Source organism: Danio aesculapii, chromosome 4, assembly GCF_903798145.1.
Source record: "Danio aesculapii chromosome 4, fDanAes4.1, whole genome shotgun sequence".
Taxonomy (NCBI): Eukaryota; Metazoa; Chordata; class Actinopteri; order Cypriniformes; family Danionidae; genus Danio; species Danio aesculapii.
In genome coordinates this window covers 50,437,178-50,459,517 of record NC_079438.1, presented here as the reverse complement: position 1 = coordinate 50,459,517, position 22,340 = coordinate 50,437,178, and the positions used below count along the sequence as shown (strand labels likewise).

At 33.9% G+C, this 22,340-nt stretch overlaps 1 protein-coding gene across 2 annotated transcripts in view; it reads right to left on the bottom strand.

Annotated features, from left to right (window-relative positions):
- Positions 1-22,340, bottom strand: part of scube1 (signal peptide, CUB domain, EGF-like 1) — a 111,884-nt gene that overhangs the window by 71,146 nt on the left and 18,398 nt on the right. For both annotated transcript variants that reach the window (XM_056455996.1, XM_056455995.1), the window contains exon 4: positions 5,866-6,000. In XM_056455996.1, the coding sequence (XP_056311971.1) occupies positions 5,866-6,000 (135 nt within the window). The remainder of the gene's footprint in view (positions 1-5,865; positions 6,001-22,340) is intronic.

Sequence of the window (22,340 nt, the reverse complement as noted above, 5' to 3'; positions counted from 1 at the left end):
TGTGCTGCCCATTACATTATAAACCACAGGAGAGGGCAAATTCTTCAGCAGGATAGCGCTCCTTCTCATACTTCAGCCTCCACATCAAACTTCCTGAAAGCAAAGAAGGTCAAGGTGCTTCAGGATTGGCCAGCCCAGTCACCAGACATGAACATTATTGAGGGTTTGCCTTTTATGTAAGCCATTTCTGATACCAAATGATCAACTCGAAGTCAAGTTAGTATTTGTTGTTCCTAAAACTTGGATAGGCGACAAGAATTTTGTCAGGTAGTGTATAAGAATTTTACACACTACTACTACTACTAATGCTACTACATATTTACATTATATATATATATATATATATTTAAAAACAAACGCTGGGCTCCACACAAAAAAACTTGTGTTTGTACAATATGAAGTAATTACCTTATCTTATTAGTTTTTACAAATTTAAGTGGATAAACATGGACAATTTAGGTTGTCCCCAAAAGAAAATTCAATAATGGTGTTGTTTCAGCTCATTTTAAATAAGTAGTTTGAACAAACCACAAACATCATTTTATTTGAGTGTACTCTCACTCTCATAAAATATGTTGCACCCTTAAATTCTTAAGTTGAACCAATTAAGTCTTACAAGTCATTTTAACTTGCATCAATTAATTACAGTGCTTACCCTACTGTGCAATAAACATGTGCAATACTTTCTCATACACACTTGTACACAGCACCTTATAACACTATACAATACAATACTTTTTCCATGCGCATTTGTACACAGCACCTTATAACTTGTATATTTCTAACAAATCTACATACAATTCAACATCCAGAGCTTTTTGACTAATTGTAGCTATGTTTAATGTTTATCATCTTTTTTCATATTTATTTTCGTGTTGTCACCTGTCACTTTATGTACACTGGAAGCTTCTGTAGCTAAAACAAATTCCTTATGTGTGTAAGCACAATTGGCAATATGGCAATAAAACCGATTCTGATTTTAATTCTGAATTAAGCTGACTTAAAGGTGCAGTATGTAAGTTTGACACCCAGTGGTTGAACTAGGTATTGCACTCCTGAATCAAAACACGCAAGCGCAGGTTGCAAGACTGACGTGAATGTGCCTGATTAGCGAGCCTAAACACAGATTTAAGGCTGATTTAAATCGTTTTCTAAATAAAAGCAATGGCACGGGATAGAAGGAATATTTTTATATTAAAAGGAGTAATCAAGGAGTTACCAATATCTGGAATTAATATTTTAGAAACGGCTTTTATTTTTTGCAGCTGAACAACAGAAAACTTGATCACATGATCACCTTAGATACACCTCACCTTATTCAGTGTTAAATGCTAACAATGTGAGTTTGAATGCCGTTTTACATGACATTTATTGCCATACTACTGAAAACAGCAGCAGATAGTTCACCTCAGATCTTGAAAATAAAATAAAAACCATTTGAAACTGAACTTCGGAACTGTGAAATAATGCAAACCAACACTTATCAGTAATTCAGCATCTACATTTAATAATGTTAAAGAGGTTAAATATGTATTAATTAGATTATAAACCTTACTATTTCGTTGGAGTGCAGTAAGTGCACTATTCTGTGCTTCTGAATAGCTGTATTTTAATTTCTGTCATGTTTCGTCTGGTGCAAACAGCCAAATTATTTATCACTGTCTCATCATGTAGCATGTTGTTAGGACACGGGGTTACAATGTAACCTGCTCACCTAATGCTTGCGTTCATAATATTTATAATATTTGTTAGTTAATAACCACCTCATGTGGAACTCTGAATCTGCATCTCATTTGGGAGTCTGCTACTGTCCACCAGAGGTCACATTTCGGTCACGGACGCATGCTTTGAGAGCCTTCCTGAATAAATGAATGAAATACGCTGTTTTCTACAAAGCCAACCCTGTCTAAACTGGAGGGTTAAAAGAACCAAAATTAAAGCAGGGTTCCGGCACATGAACTCACAATTTCAGAGCAGAATTTCTGACTTATGCATTGTTCAGACTTAAGAATGTTCACTTGGCATGTTTCTTAAATATTTGCAAATATATTATGGTATTGTTATGCTTCAGAAGAATCAAAAACTTACATACATCTTTTTAACATTAATACATTTAAACAATTTGTAATATAAGATTTAAAGTAACAGTATATCAGTTTTATACAGCACTAAATAATATAACTGCATAAACTTAAATTAGATATTGAATAAATAGGTATTAAATCAGAAATGTGCGCTAATTATGATGCATCATTATTCATTGTTTCAAATGTTCTTTAAGCTGAACTGTATTCCTTATAAAATGAGTAAATGGAAAAGATACCCAGTCTTTCCAGTGCAGTGGTGAGATTCTGACTCCTCTACTGTTTACAGTGGGTATATATGTGGGTATATATGTGTGTGTGTGTGTGTGTGTGTGTGGCGTGCAGAGCCATCCAGGACTGCCACAGCACATTAGTTAACTATCCACAAAAACAACCCTTTAGCTTGTTTACAGACAAGTACACAAATGCACCACGCACTCACATAAAAACATACACGCTACTAGAGCATTTACCCAAGTTATGCTTTTGAACTAAAAATACTACATGGAGGAGCAAAGATTCACCAAAAAGAGCTATGGGCTCCCCAAAAAAGCAAATACGGAGCATTTCTGTTTCTGGATTCCCTGATTCTATATTTGTTTCTCCCTAGCTCCTGAATGGCTCTATCATTCTCCTCCCTCTACTATCATTCATTGATAGATAGATAGATAGATAGAGAGATAGATAGATAGATAGATAGATAGATAGATAGATAGATAGATAGATAGATAGATAGATAGATAGATAGACAGATAGACAGAGAGACAGAGAGATAGATAGATAGATAGATAGATAGATAGATAGATAGATAGATAGATAGATAGATAGATAGATAGATAGATAGATAGATAGATAGATAGATAGATAGAGAGATAGATAGATAGATAGATAGATAGAGAGATAGAGAGATAGAGAGATAGATAGATAGATAGATAGATAGATAGATAGATAGATAGATAGATAGATAGATAGAGAGATAGATAGATAGATAGATAGATAGATAGAGAGATAGAGAGATAGATAGATAGATAGATAGAGAGATAGATAGATAGATAGATAGATAGATAGATAGATAGATAGATAGATAGATAGATAGATAGATAGATAGATAGATAGATAGATAGATGATCACAATAAGATAAATTAAACAACAAACTGACCGAACAAAACAAACAAACAAACACAATGATAGAACCACAGAAGATCGTCAGACAAAATAATCAATACAACAAGCCAAAGACAAAACAAAAAAAAATAAAAATAAAAGACAAAACAAAACAACCCAACCATAGACAGTACAACAGAAACAACATCAACAAATAAAACCGCTACAAATCTAACGCATAAAGCAGTGAACAAAGCTTTTAAGAGCAGGCGAGGGTTCAGAGGAGGGGGAAGAACTCTCCTCTCCACATTCCACACGTGATTGTGAAGGACATCAAAGATGCGATTACGAGGCAGCCCACACTCATTCATGACCACGTGTGTGCCAACCGTGCAGATCTGCGGAGTGTGTGGGCATCTGCCCGCCTTGACATGGACAGGCATCATTAGTTAATTCTGACAGGCGGAATGAGAAAGCACAAGAGGGTCGCGTGATCTACACATACACAACACTACTGACTCTAACAGGCATTTGACCTGCATGCAACATCCACACACACACACACACACACACACACACAGACATGGCCGATGGATGCCTGGCACTCAAGACTTCAACTTCCACCTCTGACCCTCAGCTCTATGCAGGGTCACAACCGTCAGACAAGTACAGATGAGAAATGATGCTGGATCTACTATTCTGAATGATGAGACAGTTCATTTAGATGCATGAAAAGTATATGATGGGCCATTATAAGCTTTGACTAATGTCAGTAACAATGAGCTGGCCACATGACAATGCTTAAGGTTTAATATTATCAATTGACTTGGCACATACAGTCTAGAAATATTTTTATATAATAAAATTAAATATAATATTTGTGTATTTATGCATTATTTATGCTTAAAACAGTAATAATTTTAACTTATACAATATAACGTATTATAATATAATATAATATAATATAATATAATATAATATAGTATAATATAATATAATATAATATAATATAATATAATATAATATAATATAATATAATATAATATAATATAGTATAATATAATATAATATAATATAATATAATATAATATAATATAATATAATATAATATAATATAATATAGTATAATATAATATAATATAATATAATATAATATAATATAATATAATATAATATAGTATAATATAATATAATATAATATAATATAATATAATATAATATAATATAGTATAATATAATATAATATAATATAATATAATATAATATAATATAATATAATATAATATAATATAATATAATATAATGGCACAGTTCAAAATGCATAATGTTATACCTACAGTAAGATAAACAAAATATAAATACACAAGTGCTTCCTGATTTTTTAAATGTATTTATGCTTTTATTTGCAGCTTAAATTGTCTATAAATTAATTCCAAATTACTAAACTCAAAATTCAAGTGTGTTTTACAAGATTTGCCTCTCTAACATTTCATATGATTTATAACGTTGATACGATTTATTAATACCTAGTTATATTTTTATGTTGCTGTCTTAACTTAGTGTTTATTTATACTTTACTTGCTGTCCAATAGAATAGAATAGAATAGAATAGAATAGAATAGAATAGAGGCGGTTCCGCTGTAAAAAGAAAATAAACAAATGAATAGAATAGAATAGAATAGAATAGAATAGAATAGAATAGAATAGAATAGAATAAAATAGAATAGAATAGAATTGAGGTGGTTCCGCTGTGAAAAGAAAATAAACAAATGAATAGAATAGAATAGAATAGAATAGAATTGAGGCGGTTCCGCTGTGAAAAGAAAATTAACAAATGAATAGAATAGAATAGAATAGAATAGAATAGAATAGAATAGAATAGAATAGAATAGAATAGAATAGAATTGAGGCGGTTCCGCTGTGAAAAGAAAATTAACAAATGAATAGAATAGAATAGAATAGAATAGAATAGAATAGAATAGAATAGAATAGAGGCGGTTCCGCTGTGAAAAGAAAATTAACAAATGAATAGAATAGAATAGAATAGAATAGAGGCGGTTCCGCTGTAAAAAGAAAATAAACAAATGAATAGAATAGAATAGAATAGAATAGAATAGAATAGAATAAAATAGAATAGAATAGAATTGAGGCGGTTCCGCTGTGAAAAGAAAATAAACAAATGAATAGAATAGAATAGAATAGAATAGAATTGAGGCGGTTCCGCTGTGAAAAGAAAATTAACAAATGAATAGAATAGAATAGAATAGAATAGAATAGAATAGAATAGAATAGAATTGAGGCGGTTCCGCTGTGAAAAGAAAATTAACAAATGAATAGAATAGAATAGAATAGAATAGAATAGAATAGAATAGAATAGAATAGAATAGAATAGAATAGAATAGAGGCGGTTCCGCTGTGAAAAGAAAATTAACAAATGAATAGAATAGAATAGAATAGAATAGAGGCAGTTCCGCTGTGAAAAGAAAATAAACAAATGAATAGAATAGAATACAATAGAATAGAATAGAACTCATAATCAGACAATTTTTGTTTAAGGATAGATAGATTACGTAGATAGAACAATAGAACAATAGATAGATAGATAGACAGATAGACAGACAGACAGACAGACCTGGCTTGTTTTGTTCAGAGAAAATGGAACCGGATGAAACTCACCATCAGAGCGATGGATACAGGTGTGCTGGTTGTCGCTCAGGAAGAACCCGTCTTTACACTGGCACTCATAACTGCCCATAGTGTTGACGCAGATCTGCTGACATCCACCGTTGTTGTCCAGACATTCATCCACGTCTAGAGAGACACAAGCGCAGACGGTCAGCACAAAACACACAAGCACAGTCACCCAAGCACAAAGATCTGGCCAAAACCCCTCTGCGTTCAGCTCAGGTATTTGCAAGCATGTTTGTTTACCCGGAGTTCACTTCCTTACTGAAGAATGTCGATTAAATGAATAGTTTGATGTTTCGCTTTTCAAACACATCAAATAAACCACCATGGAAAAACTAAAAACTCAAGAACATTAAAAGAATATCAGTCATCCAAAGCCTCGGTAGCATTGGCTAAATTGTTTAAAACAGATTGGATGAAAGTATCCTGCATATAAACCTGCTGTCCAGTCTGTGTGCGTGTTTGCCCATTGCTGGGTATTTGACAGCTCTATAAACGGCATTGTGGGTAAGTTGGTATGAGTAACAGCGTGACACTGGAGACCAGTTACACACATGAGTGAGTTTTATGTGGCCTTTACATGGCGACGGATTCGGCAGCCCATAACTCCCTCTCAGGGGTGCTATTATGTCCCAATGTCTCGCTGTATCACCGCTAACACTCTTCTGTCAATCACTGTTCTGTTTTTTTTTAGCTATGTGACACAGCACTCTTGCAGGATATTTATGACTTAAAGGGATGTTTCACCTAAAATTTTAATTTGCATTTCGTTTAGTCTCCCTCAGGCTATACAAGATGTTTATGTCCTGTACATTTTAAAAATGAACCCATTGGATCAACTTTAAGAATTAGATTCAAAGATTAGATTCCACTTTATTGTCATTGTGCAAAATACAATGCAGTGATATTTAATGAAATGCAGTAAGTATTTAACCAAAAGTGCAACTAACAAGTGTATAAATATTAATGTACTCAAATATGTATATCTGTATGAGAATCCTTAGGAGATATAGTGCAAGGTAGAAATGGGGTTATGAGTAGGGAGTAGTGACTGGCTCAATGCCACTATTGAGAATTCAAAACAAGTGCATGAAGATGGATGGATGGATGGATGGATGGATGGATGGATGGATGGATGGATGGATGGATGGATGGATGGATGGATGGATGGATGGATGGATGGATGGATGGATGGATGGATGGATGGATATTATTATTAGTAGTATTTATATTATTCTTATTCTTATTATTATTATTATTAATACAATTATTATTTTATTTATTTTATTATTATTTATACAATTATTATTATTATTATTATTATTATTATTGTTGTTGTTGTTGTTGTTATTTATATTATTATTTATACTATTATTATTATTATTATTATTATTATTTATACTATTATTATTATTGTTTATATTATTATTTATAGTATTATTATTGTTGTTGTTGTTTATATTATTATTTATATTATTAATATTTTATTATTATTATTATTATTAGTGGTAGTAGTAGTAGTGGTATTTCTATTATTATTATTATTATTATTAACACTTATATAATTTATATATTAATATTAAATTCAGTTAAATTCAGAATTATTAGCCCCCCTGTTTATTTTTTCCCCCAATTTCTGTTTAGCGGAGAGAAGATTTAATATAAATATATAAATATACATTTATAAAGTTAGTGATTGTGCTGTGGACAATCTACATATATATAATTGAAGTCAGAATTATTAGCCCCCCTGAATTATTAGCCCCCTGAATTATTAGCCCCCCTGTTTATTTTTTTCCCCAATTTTTGTTTAACGGAAAGAAGATTTTAACACATTTCTAAACATAATAGTTTTAATAACTCATTTCTATTAACTGATTTATTTTATCTTTGCCATGATGACAGTAAATAATATTTGACTAGATATTTTTCAAGACACTTCTATACAGCTTAAAGTGACATTTAAAGGCTTAACTAGGTTAATTAGGTAGCTAGGCAGGTTAGGGTAATTAAGCAAGTTATTGTATAATGATGGTTTGTTCAGTAGACTATCGAGAAAAAAAATTGCTTAAAGGGGCTAATAATATTGATCTTAAAATGGTTCATAAAAATTAAAGACTGCTTTTATTCTAGCCTAAATAAAACAAATAAAACTTTCTCCAGAAGAAAAAAATATTATCAGATATACTGTGAAAATTTCCTTACTTTGTTAGACATCATTTAGGAAATATTTAAAAAAGAAAAAAAAAATCAAAAGGGGGCTAATAATTCTGATACAATAAAAACATATATATATATATATATATATATAAATATTTTGTAGCAAACTCAGACTTTTAAACCCTACTGTGCAGTTAAAAAACAGCTTTTAGATCCATGGACAGACAGGGATGCCTCTGTGGATGAGGGCATAAAGACCCCCTCTCTTGAAGCGTACAGTAGTTAATAGGACAGTAAAGGCCTCGCTGTCCCGACGGTGTTAACAAGACGCCTCTGCGGATGCTAAAATAAGAGTCATGTCGCAAGGTAAAGCCAGGAGCCACATAATAAACCACTGTGACCAAATTAAACTGTTGAAAAAGTGGTTGTGTTTGCATGTTGAGGATGAGTTTATGTGTTTGCATGTCCTGCATTTGGACATGCATTTCAGCTAATGCGTTAAGATAGAGAAGGCATTAATGAAGTATACAAACGTACATGCTAAACAGATGAGAGTGAAGTGTGATTTTGTACCACAACGCTTGGGTGCTAATGGCTGCAAAGGTCTTTACACACACAAATAAAGAGCTTGTAAAAGTTGCTGCCTCTCAACACACTCCAAACAGACAGGGCAGTAAACACACACAAACACACACACACACATAAGCTATCTTTATCAATTCAATTCAATTCAATTCATGTTTATTTATATAGCGCTTTTACAATGTAGATTGTGTCAAAGCAGCTTATCAAAAACAAAACACACACACAAATGTGACACAGTGTAGAAACAGATGCCGAAATCTCTATCAAATGCAAGAGACAGTCACTCTGAGCATGTTTAATGATGATAATTCACTTATGATAGTGGAAGAAACTGGTGTGAGTTTATTCCACGCCTGATTTAATGAAGATTTGATCCAGTGTACAACATTCATTGTTTTATAAGTGGCTTGTAGGCTACGTTCTAAACACGATTCAATCAGAAGAAATAGGTTGACACACAAATGAGAGAAAAAAAGATAAATGAAACATAGCAAACTGCTCCATTATGACTCCTGAACTAATAAAGAGCAAACTCTGAGCAGTAAAATGTTCCTCCGGGAAAGTGTTGCCATGTAACACTGTAAATACACATGCTTTTTTGTAGTTGCATTTCACCCCGCAGCGCATTGTAAGTAATTTGCCGTCTTCGTTTACAAGTGTTTACTGAATTAATTAAACTTTGTGGTGCTACTAAAAAAAATGGCATGTTGCTATCAATTTGGTTGTCACCTCTTTCTTTCCACTTTCTATTTACTGTGTTACTTTACTCCCTGAAACACTGAAACATCTCTATTTCTTCTTCTGATAAATAAAAAAATCAGGCAAGCATACGTCTCACTATTACTCTTTTCCAGCAGGATGTCACACAGATGTAAAACTGATGTTGGACTTTTTGGTTGTATATGAAAATCGAGTTGACGACAAAACCCAATGCCAGTTTGAGGTGAGACTCCAACATCAAGAGGGATTATTATGACTTCAAGCTGATGTTGGATTTTAGTTACCATATCTTATGAGTATGTGTCAGTGTTTGATGTGGAAAAATTAATGACACAACCTACATTTTACTTAAGATCAACGTAAAGTGGGCGGTTCATTCCGCTGATTAATGAAGGGACTAAGCCAAAAAGAAAATGAATGAAGAATGAATGATCAACGTCAAGTGATGTTGGACCTTGACGTTGTATGGATGTCATATCATGGCATTAAAATGATGTTGGATATTAGTTAATGCCACAGCCTAAAACCAACCAAATATCAATGCCAGATGGTTTTTGATGTCAGCTGACGTCCGTATTGGACAACAAAATGACATTCAATTTTGGTCACCTTATGTCGCAACCAAAATAGAACTAAAGATCAGCATCACATGACGTTGTGTGCCGGCTGGGTTTGTACACTCTCAATGGTACGAGAGCTGTCACTGGGGTGGTATCTTTTCAAAAGGTACACATTTTGTAATCAAAGGGTGCTTATTAATACCTCAAGGATACATTTTAATACCTAAAATGAACAAAAGTGTCCCTCTTGAAATTTTAATGTACTAATATAAAGCTTTGAGGTACCAATATAGACCCTTTTGGCCCATTTCCACTGAGTGGTACAGTACGGTATGGTTCGGTACGCTTTTATGGCCGTTTCCACTGTCAAAAGTACCAAAAAGCGAACTGTACCGTACAACCTTTTGGGTACCCTTTAGAAAGGCTACCTAGCACTACAAAATGGTACAAAAAGGTGGAGCTAGACGCACAGCTCAATGCTATTGGTTTACAGAGATACATCACTAGCTTGTGCACAAGCAAGGAGAATGAAAACAAAGGAAGCGCCATTTTTAAATACACAGCTGAGACATTACACCGTAATAATACATACATATAAAATTGAGCCATGGTTGACCCGAGCTTAAACAAACTTTGTCATCATCTTGAGGAACAGCCACAAAGCCAAGAAGAATTGCAGAATCTACCCTCTGCCTGTTGCTGTTTATGCGGCCGTCTAAAGCGGTTTCAATTTCTCAAGAGATCTCGTGCTCGTCTATATTTGAAATAATGAACTTCTTGAGCTGATGATAATAATGTGGCCATGATTATTGAAGTGCTTCTGACATCCGATCCTTTCAGAAACGGACAAATGCGAGAGTAAAGCGCAAAAAAAAACAAAGGAGAATCCCAAAAAAACAAAGGAGCGAATTATTGTTTCAGCAACCTAAAACATGAACAAACTGCCATGTTTTACTATTATCATCACCTTTTAGACTATTATGAACTATTAGAATGCCAGAATTACTTTCTATCAAGAGGCTACACGTGCTGCTGAAGATTACAGACACAGATGAGAGGCTATATTAAGTGTTGTTTTTGAACGCAAATAAGGACTAAATGTATGCTGTGTGTAGTTTTTCTGTTATTGGTAACATATCGGAGACTGTAAGGGTCTGTATGTGTTCATATAGTTTGCATTTATTTATTTATTTTATGTAATTGCAGACGTTACGATAGCTATTTCGCATCATTTTGATCATGATCTGCAGTTATAATCAAATCATGTTCATAGAAAGGTTAGTAATGAACATTTATACACAAGTATTTTTGTGTATAAAGCATTTTGTGTATACACAAGTATTTTTGTGCTTTGTGAGAAGTGCTTCTCATATGATATTTGAATGACCCGTACAGCTTTACTCTGACATTTCCTCAAACGAAAATGACATCGACATAAAACTTTACCATTGGTACCCTTTTGGCAGTAGAAACGCAAGCCTGAATAAAGGTGACCTGTACTGACCTTTACCCTACCGTACTGTAACACGCCACTTAAGTACAACTGAAAAGGAACCACCTCAGTGACAGCTCTTGCACCATTATTTCTGAGAGTGTATATAAATTATACTATTTTTCTTTACTCCCCGAAGCTCTAAAACATCTCTCTTTCTTCTTCTGAGAAAAGATGCAATGAAACGTCACATATGAGGCCACCCAAATAACAAGCTTTTATCTCCGTAACTCATGCAACAATCCAGTTGTAGTGGCTTGTCGGTTTGCGGACGAGACTAATATTTGATAAGAGGATTTGGACTTCCCGGCTGAGCGAATATATAGCTGCGAGCGTGTTGTGGCCGTGTTTTAATGTGGGAATGGAAACAGATATCATCAGTGTGACAGCATGCTCTCGCTTTAAAAGGAGGGAGAAAAATAACATTTCAGCTGTCATCTCTCAATTAAGGCCCTCGCTGCCAAAATGTTAAACAAGAGCGCTGGCAATCCCGGGCCTGCGAGTTTGAACTAGAATGCTTTTGTTTTGTTTGATTGCTCTTGTGTAAACTTTAATTTGGAGGAGATCTGAGATGACATGATACAACAGGGAGAGGGAGAGAGTGGATGAGGGAGAAGGCCATTGAGAGAGACCGAATAAGAGAGAAACAACAATCAAAGGGTAACAGGGAGAGAGTTAAACAAAACAGGAGTCATGAGAAACAAAATGAACCACACAAAACAGGACAGAAATGAAACAGGGAGTGAAGTGAAATCAACTAAGCTGATGTAAACAGAAGAGAAGCAGTGAAATTGAAATAAACATTCAAAGCAAAGTAAATAGAAAAAAAGAAAGTGAAAATTGAAGAGGATTAGATTAATTTAGATTAAAACTGAAGGTCAGTGTTTTGTTCATTCATTCATTCATTTTCCTTCGGCTTAGTCCCTTTATTCATCAGGGGTCGCCACAGCGGAATGAACAGAAAAGTGTACAAAACAGAAGTGAAATGAAGTCAAAGTGAACAGAAGTGCAGAAATGTGGACACAACAGAGGTGAAATGATCTCAAAGTGTACAGAACAGAAGTGAAATAAACTCAAATTGAACAGAAGTGCAGAAATGTGGGCAGAACATAGGTGAAATGAACTCAAAGTGTACAGAACAAAAGTGAAATGAACTCAAATAGAAGAAAAGTGCAGAAAAGTGTACAGAACAGAAGTGAAATAAACTCAGTGATCATGAGTGTAGAAAACTGTACAGAACAGAAGTCAAAGTGAAATAAACTCAAAGTGAACAGACAAATAGTAATGGAAACAGAATATAAGTTAAATTAATTCAAAGTAATTAAAACAGAAATATAAAAACGTAAACAGAACAAAACAAAAGTGAAATGAACTCAAAGTGAACAAAATAGAAATAAAATGAACTCAAAGTGAACAGAAGTGAAGTAAAATGAACTCAAAGTGTACAGATCAAAAGTGAAATGAACTCAAAGTGAACAGATTAAAGTAAAATTAACTCAAAGTGAACAGAACAGAAGTGAAATGAACTCAATATGAACAGAAGTGAAGTGAAATAACATCAAAGTGAACAGAAATAAAATGAAAAAAGTAAACTGAAATTAACTGAAAGTGAACAGAACATAAGTGAATTGAAATGAAAGTAAACAGAACAGAAGTGAAATGAACTCAAATGGAGCAGAAAAGGTGTAGAAAAATCTACAGAACAGAACAGAAGTTAAATGAACCCAAAGTGAACAGAACAGAAGTGAAATGAACTCAAAGTGAACAGAACAGACGAATAGTAATGGAAACAGAATATAAGTTAAATTAATTTAAAGTAATTAAAACAGAATTATAAAAACGTAAACAGAACAAAACAAAAGTGAAATGAACTCGATTTGAACAGAACAGAAGTAAAACTAACTCAAAGTGAACAGAACAGAAGTGAAATGAACTCAATGTGAACAGAAGTGAAGTGAAATAACATCAAAGTGAACAGAAATAAAATGAACAAAGTAAACTGAAATTAACTGAAAGTGAACAGAACAGAAGTTAATTGAATTGAAATGAAAGTAAACAGAACAAAAGTCAAATGAACTCAAATGGAACAGAAAAGGTGTAGAAAAATCTACAGAACAGAGCAGAAGTTAAATGAACCCAAAGTGAACAGAACAGAAGTGAAATGAACTCAAAGTGAACAGAACAGACAAATAGTAATGGAAACAGAATATAAGTTAAATGAATATAAAGTAATTAAAACAGAAATATAAAAATGTAAACAGAACAAAACAAAAGTGAAATGAACTCGATGCAAACAGAACAGAAGTAAAACGAACTCAAAGTGAACAGAAGTGAAGTGAAATAAACCCAAAGTCAACAGAAGTGAAGTGAAATAAACTCAAAGTAAACAGAACAGAAGTAAACTGAACAAAGTGAACAGAAGTGAAGTGAAACGAATTCAAAGTGAACAGAAATGTAGCGACATCAACGGAAGCAAAGCCAACTAAAACAAACAGAACAGAACAAGACAAAACAAAAGAGAAGTAAACTTCATAAACAAAATGAAACTTGAGTGAAGAGAACAGAGCAAAAGTGAAGAAGTGAACAGGAGAGTGACCTGATTTGAACTGAACTAAAATGAAGTGAAGTGAACACAACAGAAGAGGAGCACGCTCTCATTTAAAGCTGTTATAATTTGAACTACTCAAGCTTTCTCCTCCCATTCTGATGTTAGAGCGAGAGTGGAAAAGCAGCCAAAAGATAAATAAACAGCAGCGGCAGCACAGGCATTCATAAAAAAAAGGACCAAATGATCAACACATTGAGTCCAGCTGCCTGTACAGAGAGAGAAAACAAATAAGAATGGAAATGAAAAAGACAGAGGAACTGCAGTAAATGGCTCTTTAATCAGCTCCCCATTAGCCAATCTTAAATCAATTAAAGCATCAACTTGTTAACATGTGGCGATCTGAAATGACTTCCTACACAAGACAAGCCGCAGCGCTGATTTCCGTACCCTTTCAAAGAGCTTGCGGTTTGGTTAGCGCTCAGTGGGTTTGTTTGAACACATGCTTTGAGAGTGTGTGTGAGCGTGTGTGTTTATGCACAGCAAAATCAGAAATCACAAAGGCAGGCATGATTTTTGTTGCTCGTTCAAACTACTTATGTAAAATGAGAGGAAACAACACAATTCTTGAGTTTTATTGAGGATAACTTAATTGTTTTATGTTCAGCTCACTGTAATTGGTTAAGTGAGCTTAATCCATTTGTGTTGGGAAAACATGAATGAGTTGAGTGGAACCCTGTATTTTTTTAGCGTATAAGTTTTTGCTCAACATGTGCTGTCACTCTTCAAGTTTTAAACATGAATTTAAAACTGAATATTATTTTTATTAGTATAGCTGAAAACAATCCCAAGAACAGTGAATAGAAGTTGGATGCTTTCTAATTGTCACGGTCACCAGCGATTCAGCCTGTGCAGATCGCTAACAGACTACAAATCTGCTGGTATGTGGACTGCAAACAACAGTCAACACAGGAACAAACGGAAGTATATGGGCAATCCAAAGCCATGGTCGATAAACAGGCAGATGGTCGAAAAGGCAGGCAACAGGCAATGTAAACAAACAAACAAGACGAGGGTCAAAAAAACGGCAAGACAAGGGAAGGAAAACGCGTCGTATAACAAGACTCGGCAACTTCTGTGTGTTTGTGTGTTGTATAAATAGTCCAGTAATCAGTCCATGAGCAGCTTCAGCTGTGGGAGTGTAATCAATGGAGACTGGTGTGTGTGTGTATTGCATGACTGGAACTTGTAGTCCATATACCAAATCCTTCACATTAATAGTAAAAAGGAAAATCAAGCAGCTTCATTTAATTTTTGTTTACTAGTTACTGTTACTATTTATTGCTAACAAGTTTTGTTTTTTAAGTTCACATAATTTTCCTTCAGCTTAGTCTCCATTTCAGCAGTCACCACAGTGGAATGAACCGTCAAGTATTCCAACATATGTTTTATGAGGCTTATGTCCTTCTATCCACAACTCAGTACTGGAAAACACCCATACACTCTTGCAATCATACAATATGGACAATTTAGCTTACCCAATTCACATATAGCACATGTCTTTGGACTGTGGGGGAAACCGGAGGACCCGGAGGAAACCCACATGAACACGGGAAGAACATGCAAACTCCACACAGAAATGCCAACTGGCCCACCTGGGACTCGAACCAGTAACCTTCTTGCTGTGAGGTGACAGTGCTAACCACTGAGACACTGTGTCGCCTTCACTTAATTTCTCTATTAAAAATATTGCTTTGTTTATTTAAGTCCAGTCAGTATAATCAAACACAGTGGGCCTCAAATGAAGGTGTAGAATCAATTTCAAGGAGTGTTACAGCAAAGGGTTTGAATAGTTAGGACCATGTGATATTTACAGCCTGATCTCACGAGGAAACTTAAGGATTTTGTCAGTTTAGAGGCTATTTCGTACAAATTTATACGAGTTCAGTCATAAGAAAATGTACGATTTTAAATAGGAGGCGTGGCACCAAACACTGCCCCTAAACCCAACCGACATTGGGGGATGAGCAAATCGTAGTAAATTGTACGAATGAGATCATATGAATTCATAGGAATTGGCCACTACATCAAAAAGTTACGAATTTCCGTGAGATTGTGTTGGATATTTCAGTTTTTCTTTTTTAATAAATCTGCAAAAACATCAACAATTCTGTTTTTCTGTCAATATGGAGTGCTGTGTGTACATTAATGAGGAGATTTTTATTTTTTATTATTATTATTGGCTGTAAAATAAAATGAATAATTTAAACTTGTGTAAAAATAAGAAAACACAGTGGCTCAGTGGTACGCACTGTCACCTTACAGCAAGAAGGACGCTGGTTTGAGTCCCGACTGAGTCAGATGGCATTTCTGCCCCCACAGTCCAAAGGCATGTGGTACAGGTGAATTGAATAAACTATATACGTGTGTGAATGTTTCCCAGTACTGGATTGCAGCTGGAAGGGCATCCGCTGTGTAAAACATATTTCTGGATACGTTGGCAGTTCCGCCATGGCAACCTCTGATTAATAAAGGGACTAAGCCGAAGGAAAATGTATATTTAAATTATTTTATTTATTTTTTATTTTTTGGCAAGATTATCATATTGGCTGGATGACTTGATTAATTATTCATTATTTTTGGCATATTTAATAAATGTCTACTCAAACAATCCTCTTAGCTCAACTTAATTAAACTTAAATTAAATTTGAAATATATTTTTACACTTCCAAATGTGTATTAATTGCCAATATTACAGTGTATTATAGTATTTTTGCTTTTTATACTAGATTAATTCAAATAAAAATATTGTAATATAAAGCACTTCCTCCCCCCGCCCTATCCCCCCCCTGCCCTTTTTTAGGAATTGACCAAAAGTAATTTTTATTAGGGTCATTTATTTGTCATCCACCAAAGATTGATCTGTTAACTCATCTGAAGTTAAACATTGCTGTCTAAAAATGAACATAAATACCTGAAACATTGCACTTTTTTTTGTTTTACGCAAAACAAAAATTCCTAAATGACAACATTTTATAAAGAAATGACATCAGTAGTCATCATATTCACATTCATCAAAAACAATAATGAATCTACCTGACAGAAATCATTAATTATCTGTAAGCGAACAAGAAAGGTTAAGCAATACATACTCTGAGAAAATGAAATAGAAAGAGAATGTCAGAAGAACAAAAAAAAAAGGAGATTACAGGAAAAGGTCATGATAAACATGATTCATTTAACCTTTGGAGAAGGTCAACAGTTCTAGTGGTTTCACTTCCATCTGAACTTGCCATAATGCGCGCAGATGCCATTGAGAAACATGAGTGGTGCCTTGACAACGCATCATATGATGTTAAAGCTCCAATGAAACGAATGAGGTTTTGAAGGAGCAGACAAACACACGCAAGATGATGTGTGAATGAGAAACATCGGCATTATGCAGACAGGCAAAATGCATGAGGAGGGAAACATGACCAAGCGCCATATGACAACATCTCAAAGAAGTGTTGGGAGTTTAATAAGCTCCAAGAAAATGCATAGAGTGAGGGAGGGACAACTTGAAATTACTTTAACTGGCAATAAACTTTACGCCACAAATGCTATTGAACCAGAAACATTCTTTTAGCCTCTCACACAAAGATTAAGAGCAGGTCACTTGGTGTTTTGAATGTATTAACATTGTGTTGGAGTCCCATACAACAGGTTTAAATGCATCTGAGAGTCATTAGTGACACTTTAATTTAAGTACTAACTATCTAATGTCTTATTACCTGCCTGTTATTAAAATATTGCCTGTTTATTAGTGCTTATGAGGTAAATATTCTGCATGATTGTATACCAGATCTCTAATCGTGCCTAATCCACCTTAATAACTATTAATAAGCAGCTAATTAGGAGTTTATTGAGGCATTTGCAATGATTTTAATACAGTTCATTTGAATTAAGCCAACTCTGCTCTGATTGGTCAGCTGGCCAGGCCTGTTTTGATTGGTCTCTCTGTAACTATCCTAACGAAACGGCCATTTCAGAGTGTTCAATTTTGGAAAAAGGCGGGGATATGCAAACATTACTGTGAGGGGTAGGTTTAGGGTTGGGGTAGACGTTAATAAAAAAACAATGGGTAATTTATTAAATAATATGAAAAATACGTGGTATAATTACTGTTGTTACATTACTGCGAGGCTTGGGGTAGGCGTTAATGAAATATAATGGGTAATTTAATAAATAATATGCTAAAAACTCGGTTTAATTACTGATTTTACATTACTGTGAGGCTTGGGGTGGACGTTAATAAAATGTAATGGGTAATTTATTAAATAATATGAAAAATACGTGGTATAATTACTGTTTTTACATTACTGTGAGGCTTGGGGTGGACGTTAATAAAATGTAATGGGTAATTTATTAAATAATATGAAAAATACATGGTATAATTACTGTTTTTACATTACTGTGAGGCTTGGGGTGAACGTTAATAAAATGTAATGGGTAATTTATTAAATAAAATGAAAAATACTTGGCATAATTACTGTTTTTTACATTACTGTGAGGGTTGGGGTAGGCGTTAATGAAATATAATGGGTAATTTAATAAATAATATGCTAAATACTCGGTTTAATTACTGTTTTTTACATTACTGTGAGGGTTAGAATTGACGTTAATAAAATGTAATGGGTAATTTATTAAATAATATGAAAAATACCTGGTATAATTACTGTTCTTACATTACCGTAAGTGGTAGGTTTAGGGTTGTGGTAGGGGTCGATGTTAATAAAACACAATTAATCCATAATTGAATAAATAATTTAAATAATTCTCGTTAACTTCCATTCACAGCTGTATCCTCTTTAGCAACAACCTGTTGATGTTAATCAGAAGCAAGCAAAAGATGTAAAGTATAGCAAATTTCCTTTGAGAGACAATGGGTCTCATTCACTAATGACCAAGGTTTTCATCAATAAATCATGACTCATCAAAAACTTTAGAGATTATAAATGTAAAAATTCCAGAACAACTATTACCACACATATGCAATAATCATATGAGCATTTATAAAGAACCATACATATAAAATAATATATTTCTTATAGGGTGGGTGAAAAGTTTCCATGTGAAGTTCAAACACAAAAAAACGTATGCAATTATTAGTGAAGACGACCCAATATCTTTATTTTTCATGCACTTTTTTAATTAAAACTTTGCAGATGGTTTACATTGAAGGACAAATGGCAAATATGATATTTTTGGGAAGATTCATGCAAGCTGCTCTTTAAAGTCAGTAGGAAAAGAGACAAAGAGAAGGACAGGGAAAGAGAAAGAGAGAAAAAAAATCTCTTTTCTGTGTCAGTCTATTTCTAGGTTGAGGAGAGAGAGCTGAGACAAAGACAGACAGAACCAGATTACATCCAGGAGAAAGGACAGATCAGAAAAGAAGGGGAAGAAATAAAGAGAAATGTAGCGAGTCCGAGACAGAAAGCTGGAAGCGGAGGAAAAGACATAACAAGAAGAGCAGAAGGAGGGAGGGTTTGAACAGGAGAGCCCCTTCAGTGCTGCTGATGGCCCTCTACGGCCTTGTCTTAGTTCCCAGAGCCATCATTTAGACTTGTATTTGAGACATTCCACAATAAAGATGTCAAATAGAAGGCAAGTCTATCGCCTCTAGGGAAACAGCCTGGAGTTACTCCAACCAGACCCACAGCCAAGATAACCAAGAAAATACAGAGAGAGAGCAAGAGGGAGAAAGTGCAAAAGGACGGGAGAAAGAGAGAGAGAGATTTCAAGGGGACAAAGAAGGATGAAAAGTTAGAGAAAGTGAAAAATGAAGACTTAATTATAATGGAATGGGTATTTACAGTTCTTACACAATAAATGTCATGGTAATGTCTTGTTTTTTGTTCTTTTGTTAGTTATTTTTGGACATTGTACTAATGTAAACCATTGTGTTTTAATACATAAATTGTCAAATACAATGTTAGTCGCTAAAGGTGAGGCATGTAATGTCCATGTCAACAATTAGTGATCTAATTAGTTCAAGACATTTGGATGTTTCTACCTATGGGTTAAATTAGGCTTTCCAGTCTCCATGGTCAGTCCATTACTTTCATTATATCTGTTTCCCTCAAGGAACGTTACCAATTCCGTGTCGCCAAAGCAATATTCCAAGATGATGAAGCCCAAGCTCTAAAAGATTTGATGCAGCATGTCCTTTTCTTCAAAATGGCAACATTAATCAAGTTTGTTATATATATATATATATAATTTTTTTATTATTATTTTTTTCATTAAAGTGGAAATCAATTTACAAAATAATGTAAACTTGACCGACTGCTTCACTTCCACTTTCATAGGTTAAACCTTCATAGTTACTCAAATCAAACAAATTGAACTAATTCATACAAAACTGCCAATCGGTGTGGACCTTCATGATGCTGTTTTACCTACAAACTGTATCTTTTTGTATGTAAATTCATATGAAATCATCACAATCAGAAAGCATATTGACTGAAAAATCATACGTTTTCACCAGTGAGCCTTTAGAAATTCATACAAATTCATCTCCAGTTAATGGAAACAATTATATCCTAGCAGGCACACAACATTATAAGACGTTAATATTAGGTTAGATTTAGATCATGACATCAGGTGACCAAAATTCAATGTCTAGCCAGCGTCTATGGACAACATTATTTTGACAACGTCAAACTATGTTGATGTTTGGTTGAATTTAGGTTGTGTTGGAAAGTGACCAAAATCGAACGTCTGATAGATGTCACAGTGGTGACATCTACACAACGTCAAGGTGTAACATAGGTAGATATTGATATTTGGTTGATTTTAGGTTGATTTTAGATTGGATGTTGGACACTGATGTCAGTCTGATGTTGGGTTTTGACGTCAACCCAATTTTCATTTCCAAACAAAATCCAACGTCCCCACTTAATTTTTATAATGCACATGGTTTACTTAATAATTTAATTATAATGATTTGCTTAATCATAATAACGATTTACACTCAAAAAATTATTATTATTATTTTTGGAAATGCTGTCCATTTTCAGCAAGATTTGGGAACCATTCATATTATTTTTGCAGATAAACTGAACTGATAGATTTTTACAAGACCACTTTAAGTTAATTTATTGATTTATTATATTATTCATTATTTATTTTACACAAAAAAAATATTCAATTATTTAAAATGAGCTGAAACAACACAATGCTTGAGATTTTATTGGGACAACTTAATTTTTGGTTTATTATTATGTGTTCAATCCACATAAATTTGTTGAAAGTGTTAAGTTAACTTAATCGATTTGTGTTGGTACAACATAAATGAATTATGTGGAACCCTGCATTTTTTACAGAGTATAATTATCTTAAAATTATTTTATAATGTCTCTTTTGGTTTCATTGTTTATGTACACCTTGTTTCAATTTTTAATGTTTGTCCCTGCCAGCTCCATATTATGATTGTAAATGTTATTCATGAATGATCCATGTTAGATGGGTGAGGTGGGAGGTAGGGTTTTGAGTTCCTTTTTGTACTAAGCTAAATTCACTGTGAGTACTTCCAAGATAACTTTTATATATGGTCCATCTGTTTATTGTAAGGATTTAGGTGGTACTGTATGTATGAAGGTTTTTTCAATGAACATGAAAATAAAGAGTTAAAAAAAGGTCACGCTTTATTTTGATGGTCCGTTTGTTGAATTTAAATTAAATTGCATCTACATGCCGACTAATTCTCATTAGATTAAGTAGACTGTTAGGTTGGGGTTAGAGCAGGCATGGGCAAACTCGATCCTCGAGGGCCAGTGTCCGTGCAGAGTTTTGCTCCAACACTAATCAAACACACCTGAACACCCTAATTAGTGTCTTCAAAATCACTAGAAAGCTACAAGCAGGTGTGTTTGATTAGGGTTGGTGCAAAACTATGCAGGGACACCGGCCCTCCAGGATCGAGTTTGCCCATCCCTGGGTTAGAGTTAGTGTATGTTGACATGTACTTGCAAAGATTCTTATAGTCAGTTAAATGTCTGTTGAAGGAGCAGTATCAACAGATATTAAGCAGACAGTCTACTAATACTCAAATGGACCATCAAAATAAAGTGTTGCCAAAAAATAAATAAATAAATTTCTGCCTGTTCAAACTACTTGTTTAAAAGGAGTTGAAACATCATATTTCTTAAGTTTTTGGGGGGGACAACATAATTGTTTCAGCCCACTTAAATTTGTAAAAACGATTAAGGTAACTTAATTTATTTGGGTTGGGACAATATAAAGCAATTGTGTGGAAGCCAGCATTTTTAAGTACAGTGTACTTAATCATCTTACAGCAACAGTTTTTAAAACAATTCACTCACATTTTTCAAGTAAAGTCAACTAATCTCTACAGTGT